Source organism: Sinocyclocheilus anshuiensis, unplaced genomic scaffold, assembly GCF_001515605.1.
Source record: "Sinocyclocheilus anshuiensis isolate Anshui unplaced genomic scaffold, SAMN03320099.WGS_v1.1 scaffold914, whole genome shotgun sequence".
Taxonomy (NCBI): domain Eukaryota; kingdom Metazoa; phylum Chordata; class Actinopteri; order Cypriniformes; family Cyprinidae; genus Sinocyclocheilus; species Sinocyclocheilus anshuiensis.
Genome location: NW_015539870.1, coordinates 3317961 through 3338390, shown reverse-complemented (window position 1 = coordinate 3338390; position 20430 = coordinate 3317961). Strand labels below are relative to the sequence as shown.

General features: G+C 37.5%; 1 protein-coding gene across 1 annotated transcript in view; it reads left to right on the top strand.

Annotated features, from left to right (window-relative positions):
• The window catches only part of LOC107685165 (rab GTPase-activating protein 1-like), a 125322-nt gene that overhangs the window by 10535 nt on the left and 94357 nt on the right, over window positions 1–20430 (top strand). The window contains exons 2-3 of the mRNA XM_016481681.1: window positions 11292–11497; window positions 19434–19581. Of these exons, the coding sequence (XP_016337167.1) occupies window positions 11348–11497; window positions 19434–19581 (298 nt within the window). The 5' untranslated portion in view covers window positions 11292–11347. The remainder of the gene's footprint in view (window positions 1–11291; window positions 11498–19433; window positions 19582–20430) is intronic.

Below are 20430 nucleotides of genomic sequence, written 5' to 3'. Positions count from 1 at the left end.
TTTCAAGTAATGTTTTTTAAACATTTCTTTGACTTTAAGTTAAAGCTGCAGTCCGTAAGTTTTGCCTCTTTGTCTCCATCTCTGTTTGTAATGATGCAGCGGCATGCTCGAATTTCCCGCAAATTCCTACCAGTACCACTCAAATTAGAAAACATTATTAGAAGCTTACCATTGTGAATTGGGCTAAAGTAAGGAGATAATTTTGAACACTGACTGGTTATGTACTTGCTCAAAAATTGATTTTGGATAAATTTTAACCAAAAAAAGTTACGGACTGCAGCTTTAAATGGGTGGATCTCTGTAGTTTCTTACAGAGAAACTGTCAAAACAGGTTTCAAAAAGTTCCCTGCATAGTGCCAACGAACGGGTGCCATTTTTAATTTTTTCCACATCCAACATTACATCTAATTTGTGCATTAATGGCTGTTATGTTAAATAAAGTTTACTAACTACAGTAAATGAAGTACCTGTGCACGCCGTTGTTGTGGCCTTGTTTCCCCTCAGACGCACTGCAATGTTGATCCTGCTCGCAATTCTCAAAACATCCACAAGATGGCGGCATTTATCGGTGAATCCGATATTACAAAACCGATATCCGATTATTGTAAAATGCTTAAATATCGGGAAAAATATCGGTAAATCCATATATCGGTCGATCTCTAATTATAAGGGTATTCTTAAGGCATTATAATGAATGCATAATGCATGCTGAAACTGACTCGTCTGCAGATCTTACAACATTTGTCACAGGTCTGTAACTCACTGTTGTGACTTCAGTGCATTGTATCAACATCCTCTTTGTGCAGAACTTCTGGGATTGTAACACATTGGAGCACATTGTGTGTTTGTGTAAATCACACACAGGTTCTGGTCATTCTTCGACACTTCCTCTAGGGATCTACAGTGGAATCAGTAGAGTTAAATGGCGCAGCTTCTTTTGTTAGTGTTTTCACCTGTACGGTCCCATTATTTCCCTCCCATATCCAAATATAGTTCAGCACTGACCCTCTGCCAAACCCTCTCAGCTTGTCCAGTTTCACGCAGGTACAGCTCTCATAATTACAACAATCATTCATTCTTCAGCTTTCTGTTCTGTTACAGTAGAATTAAGTTTACTGCTATTTCATTAGAAATCAAATAGTAGATCAGTTTGCGTAATGATAAGGTCAATCTGAACAGTGTTGTTATACCCGGTCATGTGCATGGTAATGTAAACAGCACTTGGCAGTACAGTGCGGGCAGAACAGTTTACAATCCACAGCAGCACCAACTTTGTTTGTCATTTGACTGTTGCCGTGGAGATAACATGGATTTTTTTGCATGTTGTGTACAATTGGCTGCTGTAGAACAGAGCCATGCCCATTTCCATCCTATATTATCATTACATAAATGCACCACAGAGCTAGAATGGATAGGCATTTGGATATTAATGCACCATGTCATATTTCAGACCTCAATCAAAAAGAAAAAAAAAAAATGAAAATGAAGCCTATTTTTATAATTTGTGACTATTAGTTAACGTGTGTTAGCTGTAAGGTTAACATCTAGTGTAAGCTAGTGTACTGCAGATATGCACATTTAAAATTTGTACTTTTTCAGGAAAACAGATCAGAAATATTGATGGTTCATATACTTCAGAGCATGTAGTAAATTTCATGGCTGTGACATAACTAAAGCTGATTGGCCATTTATGATATACCGCTCCCAATGGTTGGAACAGTCTAAAACTATTCAAATTCAATAATTGAAATAAAGCTGAAATAAAAATACAGTATAATTATTAGATGAAAAACGTAATGTGAAACTTAAAAATGCTGCCTTGATAACCAAATTGAATAAATTAAACAAAATAAAATATGTTTAAGTTAAAATGACCAAACTCTAGTAAAAATAAAGCTAAATACGTTTACATTTACATTTATTCATTTGGCAGATGCTTCTATCCAAAGTGACTTACAGTTGAGGAATACAATAGGCAATTTTTCATAAGATGGCAATAAACACGAGAAGTGCCTTTTATACAAGGTTTCAGTCTTCGTTCAAAATAGTAAAAGCTAGGACAGGAAGGGATAAAGTATAATAATAGAATAGAAAAAGTGAAGGCACAGAATTATAATTTTTTTTTTTTTAGGAGGATGCAGTGAGATGTTCACAGAAGAGATGAGTTTTCAGTTGTTTCTTGAAGATTGTGAGGGATCCGGCTGTCCGGATGGAGTTAGGTAGGTCATTCCACCAACAGGGTACGGTGAAAGAAAACGTCCTTGAGAGTGATTTTGTGCCTCTCTGCAATGGTACCACGAGCTGCCACTCGTTTACCGACTTCTGGAGGGGATGTAGACGCATAGGAGAGAGCGGAGGTAGGAGGATGTGGAGCCCGTGGCTGTTCTGTAGGCAAGCACCAATGTCTTGAACTTGATGCGGGCCACAACTGGAAGCCAGTGCTGAGACATGTGCTCTCTTGGGCTCACTGAAAACAAGATGTGCTGCTGCATTCTGAATCATTTGCAGAGGTCTGACTGCACATGTTGGAAGTCCAGCCAGAAGAGCATTGCAATAGTCCAGCCTATAAATGATAAGGGCCTGGACGAGAAGCTGTGTTGCATGTTCTTTTAGGAATGGTCGGATCTTCCTGATGTTATAGTGCGAACCTGCATGATCACGCTGTTTGTGCAATGTGATCTTTAAAGGTCAGCTGATCATCAAGAATCACCCCAAGATTCCTGGGCAAACACGATGGGATTATCGTTGATGAGCCCTGTTGGATGGTAAGCTGGTGCTGTACTCATGGTGTGGCTGGGAAGATGAGAAGCTCTATCTTTGCTAGGTTGAGCTGCAGGTGATGTTCTTTTATTCATTCTGAGATGTCCATCAGACAGTCTGAGATCCAAGCAGGTACCATTGGATCATCTGGTTGAAATGAGAGGTAGAGCTATGTGTCATCAGCATAGCAATGGTAGGAAAAACCATGTGCTTGAATGATGGGTCCCAGTGATGTAGTGTATATAGAGAAGAGGAGGGGTCCAAGAACTGATCCCTGAGGAACCCCAGTGACCAGTTGATGTGATTTGGATACCTCTCCTCCCCAAGCCACCTTGAAGGACCTACCTGTGAGGTAAGACTCAAACCAGTGGAGTGAAGTTCCGGTGATGCCCAGCGATGAGAGGGTGGACATGATTTGATGATTAACCGTGTCGAATGCAGCAGATAGATCCAGCAGAATGAGAACTGAAGATTTGAACTCAGCTTTTGCACTCCGTAGTGCTTCAGTGACTGACAGCAAGGCGGTTTCAGTTGAATGACCACTTTTAAATCCTGATTGGTTATTGTCCAGCAGGTTGTTCTGTGAGAGGAAGGAAGACACTTGGTTGAAAACTACACGTTCAAATTTTGCTATGAAAAGGCGGAGAGGCACAGGCCTGTAGATTTCAACAAGTAAGGTGTCTAGTGTAGGTTTTTTAAGCAGTGGGGTTACCCCAGCCTTCTTGAATGCAGTGGGAAAAATGCCTGAGAGAAGAGATGTGTTGATGTATGAGTGAAGGCAGAAGTGCAGGGGAAATGCCTTGTAGGAGATGTGAGGGGATTGGGTCTAGAGGGCAGTAGGGATGGGCGATATCTTATCGAAGAACACAGATAAACCATATATTTTGTGCAGTCGTATGTTTATTTTCCTCAAGTTTCATCAGTTAAAATGTCTCTACCTCCGTTGTGCGTTTTATTCAGCGATAACTGGATACCTTCCTGGAGCATCGTCAGTAGTATTTCTTCTGCTATGGATATGTGGAGTTTCTGTTCAAGAGCGCCCTCCGGCTTCCAGTATGAATTAAAACAGTCTTTACATTACGTGTGAACTCATTAATGCTCACCCTATTTTGGGTAAACATAGGAAAGATAATACTTTTCTTAAAAGAAACAGGATTCCCTGAATTATCGTCATTGATATCGTTACCGTAACAAATACCAGAAATATCGTGATATATTTTTAAGCCCATATCGCCCATCCCTAGAGGGCAGGTGGTAGGGTGGCTGGAGAGGATAAATTTAGAGACCTCATCTTCTGTAAGAGGAGAGAAGGAGGAGAGAAGATGGTCAGCTGTATGAGTGTTTGCTGAGAGTTCCTGGGTGAGTGGAGCCGAGAACTGACTGCTGATGTATGTGGTTTTGTTTGTGAAGTAATTGGCAAAATCGTCAGCAGTTAAAGAGGTGGTGGGAGGAGGCGAAGGGGGACAAAGGAGAGTATTGAATGTTTTGAAGAGTTTGCTTGTGTCTGATGCGCTGATGATCTTGTTATGGAAGAAGGTAGTCTTGGTAGCATGAATTTTGGTGGATAATGAGGAAAGCAGACTGTTGCTTTGACTGTAGCATGACTGTTACCTGCTGAGATCAGCTGAATCTTTTGATTTGCATCATTTTCTCTCTCCTGCTCTGAGTGTAGTCGGATGCTTGTGGAGGACATCAGTTAACCAGGAGTTGGAGGGAGTAGCACGTGCTGGTCTGGAGAAAGTAGGACAGATATTGTCTAGGCAGCTAGTCAGGGTAGAAAATAGCATATCTGTGGCACGATTCACATCTAATGATGAGAAGTGTGTGGGGGTGGGAAGAGAGAATGATACCACAGAGGAAAGTCGAGAAGGAAAAAGAGACCTTAGGTTTCGTCTAAACAAAACTGGCAGAGGGGTTTGTGGTGCGAAAGAAGGTAGATGTAAATTAAAATAATAATGAAATGAATCCAAGACATGCAAGGGTTTGACCAAGATGTTATCTGTGATACAATTGCATGTAGGGTTGGGTATCGAGCTCGATACTTTTTAGGCACCGACCGAATTGCCTCGATACTATCGAGTATCAAAATATGTCTTGTCGTTCGGTACCAAATTTCGATACCTAAGGGTTTAATCTCATCAACATCAGTGAGCCAGTAAGCGTGCAGCATGCTAGATGTGCCTAAATCAAGTGCTGGTGATTGGCTCTGGCGCAGGTTCCGCCCAGAGACGTGGCTCACACGTGAGGCTGTAGTGTGTAAGCGTCCAAACCCCATAGATGTAAGGCTATGTTTACACTAGTGCTTTTTTATTTCATTTAATTTTTTTATTTATTTATGCATTTAGCAGACGCTTTTATCCAAAACGACTTACAGTGCATTCAGGCTATAAATTTTTTACCAGTATGTGTGTTCCCTGGGAATTGAACCCACAACCTTTTGCGCTGCTAACGCAATGCTCTACCACTGAGCCACAGGAACACTAGAAAAACGGCGTTTTAAAATAAACAATCCTCGTCCATACTGGCGTTTCCACTGCATTTCAGAAAAGATCTCCGTCCACACTACACAACCAAAAACGCATGTTACGTGACCATTCATGCACACTGTAGCATCATGCTACATAAGACAATTCATTCGATTTATACTATGCTTTTACTACACAAAACTTAAACCACCATCGAGTGTTTGTAATAACTTCCGATTGCGATTTAATGAGGGTTTGGTCATATAATGTTGCTGAAATATGCTATTTGTACCCTTTTATATTAAGCTAATCGCTACACATGCCTAGCATTTCTCATGTAAACACCCTGTATTGTTATAAAAACAGGCAGAATCTCATGAAGATCACATACAAATCATATACTGTTGTAATTGCGTGTTTATTAGCTTCATGTTTCATCCGTGGAAATTTTTTTCTGGGTTTCTTATGTACAGAACTGAACGCGGAAGTATAATGAACGTTCGTCATTGGAGACAGGGCAGGTTATAAATGCTTAATATGACTGACAGTTGAGCAGCGAATGAGCTTCCTCTTGAGTCAGAACAGTGATCACGGAAGAGAAAACAGACAGTGCTGGAAGCAGCTAATGCTCATCAGTAAATCAGTGGAAAATGAATACAAATGATGATTCTGTCTAAGCTATGTGTTTTAAAACGAAATGCACTAGTCTAAACGTAGCCTAAAAGATGTGGAAACTGAAAACTATTTGAACTTTATTAAAACTATTTGCACTGATTTACTGTGCTGGTTACATTTTGTTCCTTTATGCTTTTTTGTTCCATTGTGCAGTGGCTCAGGAGATGAGTCTTTGAGTCTGTAAAAACATAAATAAGCTGAAAAAAATAAAACCAAACAGTTTTTTGAGGTAATGAAATTTCTGATTTCATAAAATTGGTATCGAAAAAAGTATCGCTCAGGAACCGGTATCGAAGTCAAGGTATCGATATCGAAAATTTTTGAACGATACCCAGCCCTAATTGCATGTAAAGATGAGGTCGAGCTGGTTACCCGATTTATGGGTACCTGTGGTGTTGAGCCACCAAAGGTCAAAAGAGGTTAGGAGAGAGTGGAAGTCAGCAGCATGTGGGAGTTTAAGCCCGATTTAACTTGTGCAAGTTAACAAGCTCACCGACAGGTCGGGTTGTGATCGGGAAAATCAGCGGGTGATCAGCGCTCGACAATCTTTATGTGTGAACTCGTGTAGTGTGTGACCCCCTGTTGCAGATCATTTACGTAGTGTCGCGTAGTGTAAACACCACAACGACTTCAAGACAGACAGCAAGTCATGTAGTCTGAACAGCACAGCGATCTGCTGACATTTTAAATTGTGTAGTGTGAACTAGGCTTTAGGGTAGAAAATAGCATATCATATCAGTGGAAGTCAGCAACATGTGGCTTCTCAAGGTGGATGTTGAAGTCACCAAAAAGTACCAGAGGGCTGCCATCCTCCGGGAATTAGGACAGCAGCATATCCAGTTCTTCTAGAAAGTTGCCTAGCTGACCTGGAGGGCGGTAAATAACTACAATGTTGATTTTTACAGGGAGTGTGATTGTAATGGCATGAGATTCACAGGAAGTATTGTTAAAGTTATAAGAGCATGTGAGGTATTTCCAGCTTTTGGAAGTGAGGAGACCAGTACCCCCACCCCTCCCAACCTAACGGGGGTGTGGGTGAAAGAGAAGTTGTTGAAAAGAGCAGCAAGGATACCTGTGTCTTCAGGTTTAAGGTCTCAGTCAAGCCTAAGGGACTAAGAGCTGATGGAGTAGCAAAGGCTGGAATAAAGTCAGCTTTGTTGACAGCTGACTGACAATTCCAGAGGCCCATAGAAAAAGAAAGGGGTTCAGTAGAGGAGATGTGGATAGGACGCAGGTTAGCATGATTGCTTTAGCACAAATCACCTTCTCCTGTGGAAGAAAATAAATATAATATAAATATAAAATATAAAAAAGCATAAAAAGGTAAAATGCATGTAAAATCAAACTTGAAACAGGAAATTAAACTTAAACTAAATAAAAAACTGAAAACAAAAATGAAAGCTTAATTTAAAATATTAATAAATACTTGGGGTGCACGATTTGGGGAAAAAATCTAATTGTGATTTTTCTGGTTAAAATTGGGATATGCGATTTTTAAAACAAATGAACAAAAAAATAACTATAATAATTAGATAAAAATTAATAAGATGATAACAATACTAATTTTATTTTACAGAAAACTATTGTTTCACAGAAAACTGCAGGGTTACTTGTTAACATACAGGCCTATAACTGTACATCATATGATACTGTTATGATGAAAGTATTTTGCAGTAATTTCTTAATTTTTATCAGGAGGTATGTAAAATAAAAAAGAGTCCATGTCTTTGTAACGCTCGGCCTTATTTGGAAGATGTTACAATTAATAAATGGGGTCAGATTACACTGTGTGAGGTAAAATAACTGTAATAAAAAGATGAGACAAACGACAAAATTACAAAGAATAAATAGTGTATTTACACAATTCACAAGGAACTTATAACAACACAATAAAAGTAGAATAACTTAGGCTGTTTAAAGCAGTCCATTTGAATCACACCATAAAATAGTAATGGGACGATTGATACAGAGGCTCCGATGCTCCGACGCAGTTTTCAAAGCAATATTGTATCACACACTGTGCTAATGCTTGTATCGAAATGACAATACCACGTGATTGATGATGTTTGAAGCTTCAAACGTCATGCAGTATAAGGTCGGGACAGCTGGTTTGAAAAAAATCGGCATATCGCACGACTCTTGTGTTTGACTTTACATTGACTTGGTTATGTGTGTTTATAATCACACACTTGTATATTTTATATTATTGATCAATATGTGAATCCGTTGACCGGACTACGCATGACACGAGTTGGCACAGATTAAAAACTTTTTCAAACCATCCTCTGGGTTAAGGCTAGATGGCATACAGCAAAAACTACTGGGCATGCACACATCAATATAGCGTAATTTTTCTCACACTGTACAACAATAATGAATATTTTTGCATTATTGTAAGGGGTAGGTTTAGGGTTGGGGTAGGAGTAGACGTTAATAAAACACAATCTAATAAGTAGAAAATTCAATTTATTGTTAGCTTCCGTTTTTTGCTGTATCCCTTCTAGCCACAGCCCATCCTCTGCTCCACGATGTTTTGTTAGATTTGGTGGCGAAACCAAGTCTGACCACCAGATGTCGCTAATGCGCACTGTGTTAAAAGCTTCGAGTAATCAACCATTTTTCGGCACAATTTCATGAAAGCCTCAAACGGTTCAGAAAGCCTCGGTTTCCCATCACTACCATAAAACAGTCCTTAAGAATCCTAGAGTGTTGTGAGTTCCGATATAAAAGTGTCCACCGGTGTATATACAATCCAAAGTGAAAATAAAAGCGAGATGCTGGAATGGCAAGTCCTTAAAACAACTCCTCAATCCAGAGAGTGCAGTGGTTTGGTCAATGACCCTGTTTGTTTGACATGCTGCTTGCTTTATACTGGTCTACTTCCTTATTCCTGTCATGTGATCAATCAGATCAAGCAGATTCATTTACATTTAAAGACATACACACATTAAAATGAATAAAAGGATTAAAATGGCTAAGACAACATGTAAAGCATTAAAACTCAAATATATAGAGATAAAACCATCTTAATATATACATTGAGCGGTATAATACATGTGCCTTTGTGTGACAGTGTCACATATTTAATATGAAATATTAGCCTTTCATTCATCCACTGTGGGGAAAGAAAAAAGAAAAAAAAAAACGCATGTACACTTCTATACACTGGAGAAAAACATGGATTATCATACAAACCCGATTCCAAAAAAGTTGGGACACTGTACAATTTTCTCAGTTTAAACATTTGATATGTCATCTATGTTGTATTCTGAATAAAATATTGAAATTTGAAACTTCCACATCATTGCATTCTGTTTTTATTCACAATTTGTACAGTGTCCCAACTTTTTTGGAATCGGGTTTGTATTTTTACTTTACTTTCTTTAGAGAGAAGTATTATTTTTCCTATTTATGGCCAAAATAGGACTGAGTGTGCATTACTGAGTGCTAAACTCATGTAATGTCTGTTTCGTTCATATTGGAGGGCGGAGAGCGCCCTCACGCAGAAACTCCATGCATCACAGAAGTAACAGAACACATGACGCTCCAGGAAATCCCTAATATGGACGAAGACATCCTGCAATCGCTGTGACTGAATAAAAAGCAGCTAGAAACGTGTGAACTGATTAAACATGAAGACAATATACCTATGACAATATATGGTTTATCTGTTCTTCACGCCATCTCGGGTATTTTCATAACAATAAAGTAAATTTGTATTGCAATGCTAATCGACAAAGCCTTTATTGCAGTATAGAATATATTTTGTGCTTCATTCTGTGATAACAAGCCACATCAGATCAGAAAATTAAGTTATTTCAAAACACTCGACTGATCATGTTATAATGTTCTCAGAGGATGTTTGGAGTGTGTTGCTTAATCAGATGCACGTTATAAGTGAGATGAGCAGCATTTACTACTGACGCTGACGCATAGCCGCAGGAAGTGGGGGTGCTGAGGGTGCTGCAGCACCCCCTGTTTTTTTTCTGTGGGCAACTGTTTAACTGTTGGGAATAAAAAATAAATAAATCGGAGTGTCTATATACACTAAGTGCAAATAGCCCGCCTTGTTGGCAGAGGCTATTTACACTAACTCCACCCACCAACGTATGATTGGGCTAGTCAACATTACAAAAGACGGTCATCAATCGTCAAATTCAGTGGCGTAGATGGTAAAGTGTGTCATAGGCTGCTCCTTTTGACGCGATCGACCCGGGTTCGAATCTGCCTTTTGGCGAACTTTTTTTTCTCCCTTTTCAAATTTCAAATCGCATCAGAAAATCATTTATTTTTAATAAAAATGAAGGAAATAATCAAAAAGTTGAAAATAAAGTATCGGGTAGGTGTAGGGAGGGCTTTTGTCCCAATAAGGTGGCATACATTTAATAATTTGAATTATAATTAAAATTTACACTCAATAAGTTATTATTGCATACTATTTTATAATGTATTACAATGCTGAGGTGCAGATAATTGACACTATTTGCAATAAGTAATTAGCAGAATATCCTGCTATTTTAACATAGTATAAATATAATCTATAGCTATTTGCACTTAGTGTAAATAGCATATGATATCATTAAAAAATACTGCTATTTTCACTTAGTGTAAATAGCATCTATCGCTAAGAAAATATGCTATTTGCATTAAGTGTAAATAGCCTCTATGCCACCAATATATATATAAATATATATATATAAATATATATATGTATATATATAAGTACTGTATATACAAGTATATATGTAAGTATTTGTTGCAAATATTGTATTACAGCATTTCATATTTAATATGACTGTAATAAAGAGAATTACACATATTTTTACTATAATGATAATGAAAATAAACTAATGAAAATAATGCAAAAAAGCTAACAGTTTGGATGTCTTTTTTTAAATGTATTTTTATCATGCTTATCATCTACAAATTGGACTTTCACATACTACACTGTAGTTTCTAATAAAGTTAACAGGTAACTCTGTGATTTTATTTTCTTGCCATTTGGTTTGGTGACTGTTAGTTTTGGATCCTTCATATATCTCTACAATATGAGTATCGATTTCCATTTACCACACTTTACCTGCCATTTCTTTATCATTTTACAATATACTCCTCACTCACATCTCTGCCTCTTTAAGCCAGCACTGCTGTCAAAGTTTTGAATTTTATTTTGCTCTGCGGTCACCATGTGCCCATAAATAGCTCTGCATGTAAATGCTGCCACTTGTAGAACAGTTGATTGAAACTTGCAGTGTGAAGAACCACAAACTATATTTGCAGTTCACAAAGGATGCGTTCAAAATAAGCATGGGCGTGCAACCTCCTCTCATGTTTTTTCTTTTTCTTTTTTTTTTCGTTTCCTCATTGTTTTTTCATCTCTTTGTTTTACAGGTAATTTTGCTCATTAAACTGCCATTCATGAGTGCGCCTGGCTTGATTTAGCAGTCATGGATGACAAGGCCTCGGTGGGGAAAATTAGCGTGTCCTCCGACTCTGTGTCCACCCTCAACAGTGAGGACTTTGTCCTGGTGTCCCGCCTGGGGGACGAGACTCCCTCCACTAATAATGGTAGCGATGATGAAAAGACAGGACTGAAGGTAAGAGTAGATAGAAAACGGATAGGGAGAAATTCTACTCGGTGAACTATAGATGGGCGATTCTTCAATAAAGGGCACTTTTGATTACTTGGAATTTTGAAAAACAAAACTTCTTCACAGTAGGTTTAATACATTTAAAGTGCTCATCACGTGTCTTGTAATAAATATCTAATCAAGGCCTTGATCAACTTTTAAGGGAATTTTAGTAGGTATGGCTTCACCATTAATTCAAATAAATCAGAAAATGCAATATAGTGCGATTATTAAATCACAAAGTCTGTAACACTGCTTGTTTCACTACTTTCTTACCCATGAGCACTGAGCTGCCGGGAAGATGTGTTTACAGCATCTCAGAGCATCTCAGTTCAATGTAAATGATGCGCCACACAAACTCATCTCTGCATCTGCTCTGAGTTTGGGTCACTTTTAATGTGCATTTGGGAATGCAACATGTACCAAACATCTTCCCATATTAAATGATTGATGGTTTAACATTTGAAAATGAATGAATTAAGAAAGCCATAAATATTAGTATTGTAACTTTACAATTGCAATGTAAAATGAAATTATTAGTAAATTACTCTATTGAAATTATTATTAAATGTGCAGTAGGAGATCTTGGATAATGCTAACTTTAGCCTGATAGCACTGAAAGCGAACGTCCCACCCTCCCTGCAATCGCCGTTCAAAGCCACGCCCCCTGAATGCATATACGCTCACAGACCAGAATACCAGAGACAACGTTACTACAATAGGCTGCATCAGCGGTTCCCAATTCCAGTCCTTCACACTTCTCTAGTAAGTTTCGTCTGTGTGTGAAGACGCTGCGCAGCGCAAATCAGTGAATGAATGTTCCGAAGTGAAGTAAACTTCAACGGATTTCCCCTGCTCAGCGAGTAGGGAGCAATGAACACTGTAGGGATCATATCGATCGGAACACAGTTCATGCACGTAGCTTGCTTCTAACGAGCTGGTTATCTGAATCGTGAGGACTGGAATTGGGAACCGCTGGGCTACATCATGCGTCAATCACCGGTGAGAAAACTTAAAAAGAACTACAATATCAGGAAGGAAGATCGGGTTGTTGATGTTTGTCTGCCATTCTCGCTCTGTCTGCACAGCGTGCGTGAATGCGCTGATGACGTATCCTGTCTGTGCGAACCGGGTGCACAGAGGTATGCTAATGCATAACTTGACAGGCAGGTAGGAAAGCCAATTAAAACGCTCGGACCGAGCATTTTGATTGGACGAACATTTCTAGGTCCTACGCCTTCCACAAATGATATAAATACAGATAAATACATTTAGACCACTTAATGATTGCTATCGGGATGTGATGAGACTTTCAACCAGCATAACAAAAAAAATTTCTGAAGACAATCACCTATTGCACCTTTAAATTACTATAGTGAAATATCACAATAGTAATATTTCTTTTGTTTTTATTTAGCAGTTTTTTAATTATTATTATTATCACAAAATTTTGGTCAAATTGTGCAGCCCTACAAACCTGTTTTTTTTTTTTATCACAATCACATTTTTATCAGAAAAATCATAATTCGATTTTCCCCCAAATCATGTAGCTCTAGATCGTAATATAATGAGAAAAGTAAGATAACCTTGGATTTGCTAACATAGCAGGACAGTAAGCAGTAAATGTACTTACATTTAATTTATTAATAAAATAAAAAATAAATTCCCTTTGAATTAAAATTCTCAAATACTGACTAAATATAATAAATGACTCCTAATAAAGTTGCTCTCAGATCATGATGTAATTTATTTTTTTGAATGAATGACATTTCAGATTTTCAAACAATTCTGCAACTCTCTGGTAGAGATGGGCTCACAATCATAACCAAATATAAATTGTTGGGAAAAGATGCTTGTTGATGGTAATGACAACAGTATTGAAGACAGCAGTTCTTAACATGTTTTATATATATTTTTTTTTAAGTTCTTTGAAAAAATGCACTTTATAAATTTATAATGGAAGAGAAATTAAAAGTCTGGATGGGGGAGAAAATAGAGAAATTAAGGCGTAAGAAATTATAGTAAATGTAATATTTCTACAAACTTAAGGAATTAGAAAATAGAAAATAGTAATTTAAAGGCACACACACACACACACACAAAGCGATTATAACCAATCCTTAAAACTAGTATGATTAAAAAAAATATCATAGGGGACAGTAACATTCCCCTGATTGAAAAATTACCCCATTAAGTTAATTAGCAAGTACAGTTTGCACCACCTAACTAGTTTGTTAAAAGGTGCTAAGAAGATATTAAATGAGGACAGGCAGACTGCACACTTTATCTTGTCACCCTCATTCCATGTTTTGTTCTTCTGCTTAGTCTGTGCCCCGACTTGTCCATTTCTCACATAATGCCACACCATATGAATGCTGCCGAGATTTCTGTCCAGTTTGTATCACCTTTGATTTTTTTTTTTTCCCCAAACTTCTAATTTGATGTATCGGCACTACAGTATGTTCTTTGTCCATGTACCACTTTCTACAAATGCACTTTCAGCTTTATGTATAAATGTTCACACTTCTTATTAGTGTTATGGTGGGCCACAATAAGATGTTGCATCCATCCAGGTCTCATTCATTCATGGACCAGAATTCATGAAGGTTTCACCAAAGGTCTTCCCTCTTTTCAGAACTTGTGGTCATGATTCTTGTATGTTCATTTCACCGTCACTCTTGCTTTCTGACTTGGTGTATTTGATAATTTTGTTGGCTTATGAAGTCTGTTTCTTCATATTTGCATTTGATCATGGCTATATTACCCAGACAACTTTGAAGTTTTGTTCTCTTTTTTCCCCCATGATGCTCGTCTTCATTTGTCACATTCTGTATTAACGGAATAGTTAAACCAAAATTAACATTTCACCATTTACCCACTCATATTTCTACTAAGAAAAAAGAAACTACCAAGTCTACCAAGAAATAAAGTCACTTAAAATGAATGAAAATGTATGAAAAAGGCCAGCGTGAACATTCTTCAAAATATATTTGTTGTGTTCTTCCGTAGAAAGAATGGGTTTGTAATGACATGAGGGTGAGTAAATAATAACTGGGTAATAATTGGGCCTATACACTTGCTATTGCCACTAGAGGGCGTCATCACATTATGTAGCACAATTCATGATCTACTGTGGCAGTTAAAAATGAAGATGTTTCTGCTGGTTGTCGATCTTTCATAGTCCATCGGTCATGATGTAGAGAATGCTCTCTCTCAGTTAACCCATTCATTACCATTCTCTCACCTCTGTGGGCGTCTCTTAAACACTCTGTTTGTTACACAGGTGATTTCTGAGGAAGGGGTCAGCTTTAAGGTCAGTCTTTATCTATCTATTCCTCTCTCTCTTCCTCTGTGGCTTTGTGGTCATACTGTGTCTCTGTGCCTTGTGTGCGATTGGCTGATCAATTTGATTGGCAGCTTCACCAGCCTGTACAGCAGCTGAGTGTGGGATGTAAGCGGGACTATGACAATGTGATTGTGCAGTGCTTAGTAGAATGTTTATAGGCTTCTGTTTTGTGTCTGGTGCTTCCACTGTTTCCCTCATTCCAGGCATCTTAGTCCAGTCGCCTTTTGGTCTCAACAGTGTACAGTAGTTGTATGCTAAAGCTCTTTGTCACACTTTTATAATTATTTTGAAAGAAAACAGAATGCATTTAACAGAAATGCATATTTTGAGGTCTTTCGTGGAGGTCATCTGCCAAATCGTCTGTTCCCACTGAACTTGGCATCGGTGTGTGCAGTTCCTATGTCTTGAGAGATCATCTTTCATCTTCAGTCACTGTCTTCATCATGGTTGTAATGAACACAGATCACACTTTCTGTCTCTTCAGCCAATCAAATAACCAGAATAACAGGAATCAGAAATTTAGATCTGCTGAATTACAAACTTCCTGATGTGGAATCAAATCAAAACTGAAACATGCACTGATCATATTGAATGCTCTGGTAAGATTAGGATTTAAATAAGGGACAGCCATCTGTGTGTGTCGTTTGCTTGCTTTTGTCACTTTCAATTTCCTTCTCGTCCTATCCGACGTGCTCAGTCTGGTAAAAAGTCACAGGCGATGTGTGACTAGTGTCAGTGGTGCGGAACACACCACAAAACTGAGCTTACAGACACTCAACAATGGCCAGACTTTGGACAATGCTGACCATCAGCATGGTGTGTCAAGTAGTTCATGGCCAAGTAATTCACCTTCAAAAATGCATCATCAGGTGTCTTTACACAACTGAGTTAAAGGTGGGGTAAGCGATTTCTGGTAGCCAATGTTGACATTTGAAATCACCAAAACAAACATGCCTCTACCCCAAAAGGGCCTCCCCCCTATTTTGATAGCTCCGCCCCACATATACGTACGCAACCCAGGCAACGATTAATTCTGTGAAACAAAGCAAAACCAATGTTACACAGTGTCTACACCGGACGCAAGTGGCCCGGCGCGACAAAATACTATGGAACTCATTATAATCAGTGATGCTGTCTACACCATATAGATATATATATATATACATATCTATGGTCTACACTTGATGCGGCACGAAACGACAAATCCCCATAGAAAACTGCTGCTGCGTTCTATTCACGACGTATTGACATACATTTCAAATGATTTTCAACGGTCGCTTTGTCGTGTCCACACTGAAAAAAATAACTTGTAAGATTTACTTAAAAAAATTATCGTAACAAATTGCACGAACACATTTTAAGTAAAATTTACAGCTTTAATATCAAGTACAACTTACTCGCTATTATTAAGTAAAATCTACTTACTACTAAACTTAACATTCATGAAGAAATTAAATCGAATTGCATCCTAATTAAGTAAATATTACTTAATTATATTTAATTTAAAAGTTGTTTATTTAAAGTAATTAAGTAAAGTTTATTTATTATTTTATAGACAGGAACCTTGCATTTATCAAAATATTAAGTAAATCCTACGATTTACTGAAGTAAATAAGTAGATTTTATTATATATGTTTTGTTCTTTCTATTCACACTTTTCAAAATTAGTCCTATAAAACATAATCGCTGATGGCAACAGGTGCTTTAGGGTTAGGTAGTATGTTAGTTTAGCATAGCGACAAAACACGACAATTAATGAGATTACTACTTATTGCTCTAAACTCTCTCTATTACGTCAGTCGAGTGTTTGAAAGAACAGAAACTAGCGTTATGCTAAACTATGTGATTGTTTTAATTTAGTAATGATGTTAGCTAGCTAGCAATAATTTCCAGTAATTTCCAATTGTGCTCAAGTTTTTACATGAAAAACAGCTTTGTGAATCTCTGAACTATTGAAAACATTTTTGCTGAAATATCACTCACTGTGACCGCACGCAAGTTAACTTTAATGAGGTTATGTGATTAATATGAACGTCAATGTATAATGAGTCAAGCAAACAAGAATCAAACTATCGAAATGCACACGGACCAAAGTATTACAAATCATAAATCTAAAACAGAAAGGCAAACTTACCTTAAACACGAGAAAATCCAGCCATGCATCTCCTCCGTGACAAGCCCAACCATCCCTCTGATTCAAAGCGTGGGTCCAAACACGCATGCGCGGATTCAAGCGCGCTGAACTTTTAGATTAGAATTTACTCAATATTTCTAGATTTATGTGCAATGACTATAAAACATGTAAATATTACAAGTAAATATTAATAAGAGTTACTCTTCTCACGCAGTTAATTAATTACATGAATTAAATGTGTACATTTTACTTAGAAAATTGTTGTTCTCCTTGATTTTTAATATTACAAGTAGAATTTATGATGATTAATTTAATATATTTTACAACACCACAAATTTTTTTCTTTAGACAGACTTTAGCTGTTGCGGCGCAGACACGGTGTTACTCACCTATCGAGAAGAAACAAAGCAACCTCTGCATCCGATCGCAGGCCTTCCGCTCCTTGAGTTCTCTCCAGCGCTGCAGAGCTGATCCGATATTTACACGGGTCCTACTTCTTGCCTTAAACCTTCTTTTGTTCCCCAGATATTTTCCTCTTTTGTTTTTTATCCGCCATCTCTATCTTTCTGTTGCTCGGCTCGCTAATGTCCGTCCTGTGCTGTGCTGTGCACTGAACGCTCTCTCATCCGCATCATGAGTAGACACGCCCCTTACTGCTGATTGGCTACAAGTTTGTTTTGCTAGTCGGCCCGAATCAGTTTTCTGAAGCGTTTTTGAAAAATCGCTTACCCCACCTTTAAGGCTGCTCTGTGCCTGCTCAAAACAGTGGCTGCTGTAAAGATGCAATCCGCATAAAAGCCAGAACAAATTGTGCCTGCTTTTGACCCACATCAGCCCCGAATATCAAAGTATTGTATGAAGGTGCAGATGCTGTGTAAATTTATTTATGCCACCACTAAGCAGCATAATCAGTCTGTTATTAATCATTAATCAGTCTTATATTAATAATATGTTAACCTGACAGTTCTAATTTTCAGCTATGTGAGCAATGCAACACGATAGATAGTAGGCAAATCAGTGATTTGGTCTACTCTTGGTGTGACGCGTTGAGTCACAGACAGTACACTGATAGCTCATTCTCTTTCTAACGTAGCTACTCCAGATGCTTGCGCTACTTCTGACAACAGGACAAATGGATTTGGAACTTCGATGTGTCTAGTGTAGACAACCTCAAGCACAACTGGCATAAACTCGGTGTTAGTCACGGTAGACTAGGGCTGTCAAAATGGCTGAAAAACTAAATTCGAATTTTGTACTTAAATATTATCAATAATCAAATTATATTTGAATTTAAAAGGCAGAATTTCAGCAAGGGGGAAAAAAGCTTTTGGCTTCTCTCCTGAGGCTACAAGAGGGTGCATTGTGCAAAATATTACTAATGCACATTTATTCATAGCAATAAAATAACATGACTATCTGTGAAAAAAGTGCATAATATTTAAAATAATGTTTATGAACTAAATGTAATTAATTGAGTTGCTTAAATAATTCTAAACAAAGCAGCATCATGTATGTATGTATAGTTTAATACAAAGGTCTGAAAGCCAATCACAAAGAGTATTTTTCATTTAAAAACATGAGATGCAATGGGATGGGTAAAAAAAACCTGCCATAAAGTCTCGAGACATGTTTTTTTTTTAAAGTTGAACTTCCATAAATTTTACAGGGCTTTCTAAACATGCAGCTCTCTTGTGCGAGATGCGAGTGCAGCGGTGATAGATGTCCCTCTAGAAAATGCACAAAATATGCATTATGTGTGAATGGCTTGGTTTCAGTTTTGACGTAAACTAGATCTTCTCCGCATTGATGTTCTCTTTTTCTGCAATGTTTTGAATGAACAGTGCAGCAGTGCCACATCTAGTGGGTGCAACTGGATGGGCTAACAAAAACATTAAAATGCAACCGCATCTCGTGCTCCACTAATAAGGCTGCTTTAACACACCTAAAATTTGAATGCAACATTTTTGCATTCGAATGCATATTTTTATATTAAATTCCATGAATAGTCAAAATTCACATTTTTATTTGACAGCCCTACGGTAGACACCATATTTAATTTTGTGCGAATAAAAATGAAGCTGTGAGGGATAGACGTTCAGGCTGCTCAGTGGGTTGCAGTGATTTTTAACTTTGTTGTCCATCGTTCAGATGACGCAACATTGAAAATATTAATTTATTAAAAAACTCCTGAAAAATGTGTTGTGAAAATGGCTACAACCGTCAGACAACACAACATATTGAACATATTCAATGTCTGTCCCTCACTGCTTTGTTTAATTCCTTACATTTATAATATGCCATTTTCCCTGCCTGAACTCTATGGTCCGATACTGTCCAGTCCTTGTTTGTCATCTTGGGTCTAATATGTAAGTGTCTCAGATGAGTCATTGAATGAACGCACTAATGTGTGTGTGTGTGTTCAGATCGTGGGGAACGGCAGTGAGCAGCAGTTACAGCAGGAGCTGGAAGATGTTCTAATGGACCCTTCAGTAACTGAATTGGTGGGCGGACCGGACCATCTGGGAGGGGCCAAGCATGGCTATCCCACTACAGCTGTGCCACCACGGTCCGGCAACATGTGATATTCCTTTCTGAGACAAATTGAAGAATTCAGATGCAAAAGCCTCTAAGTGCCGTCTGAAATTTTCTTCTAAAATTATCATTTTTATCAGGCTCCTATGTTTAGGTTCAGTAATTTTACTTTAATGGCAATGTATTGGTCCTTTTCTATGCTATTAAGTAAATAACTAAACATAAATAAAGAAAAAGGGTGCTTCTACTAAATACTGAGCAAAGGGTCTGAATACTTAGGACCATGTGATATTTCAGTTTTTCTTTTTTAATAAATCTGCAAAAATGTCAACGATTCTGTGTTTTTCTGTCAATATGGGGTGCTGTGTGTACATTAATGAGGAAAAAAAATTAACTTAAATGATTTTAGCAAATGGCTGCAATATAACAAAGAGTGAAAAATTGAAGGGGGTCTGAATACTTTCCGTACCCACTGTATATATATATATATATATATATATATCAAAGCCATTTTCACACCATAGCTATTTGCATGGCAAATTTTATTATTAATATTTTATCTATTTACATTTTTATTAGTTAATTATTTTTAATTGATTTTAAATTATTTTATTGTTGTTTTCATTATTGTTTTCTGGACCTTTTTGCGTTCAGACAATTAAAAAAAAAAACAATTTCATTGAGGTTAAAACTTTGTCTTGGGTTTGCATTAAGAGAAAAGTGTGTAGAAATAGTATAATACATATGCAGACAGTGCCATCTGCTGGTCATTTGTTATCAAGACTCATACCTACCTGTTAAATTCTAGTCATGAAAATTCATACAAAGGCACTATTTATTTTGGTGTAAAAAAATAGTTTCAAGCATTTAAGTAGAAGCATTCAGATC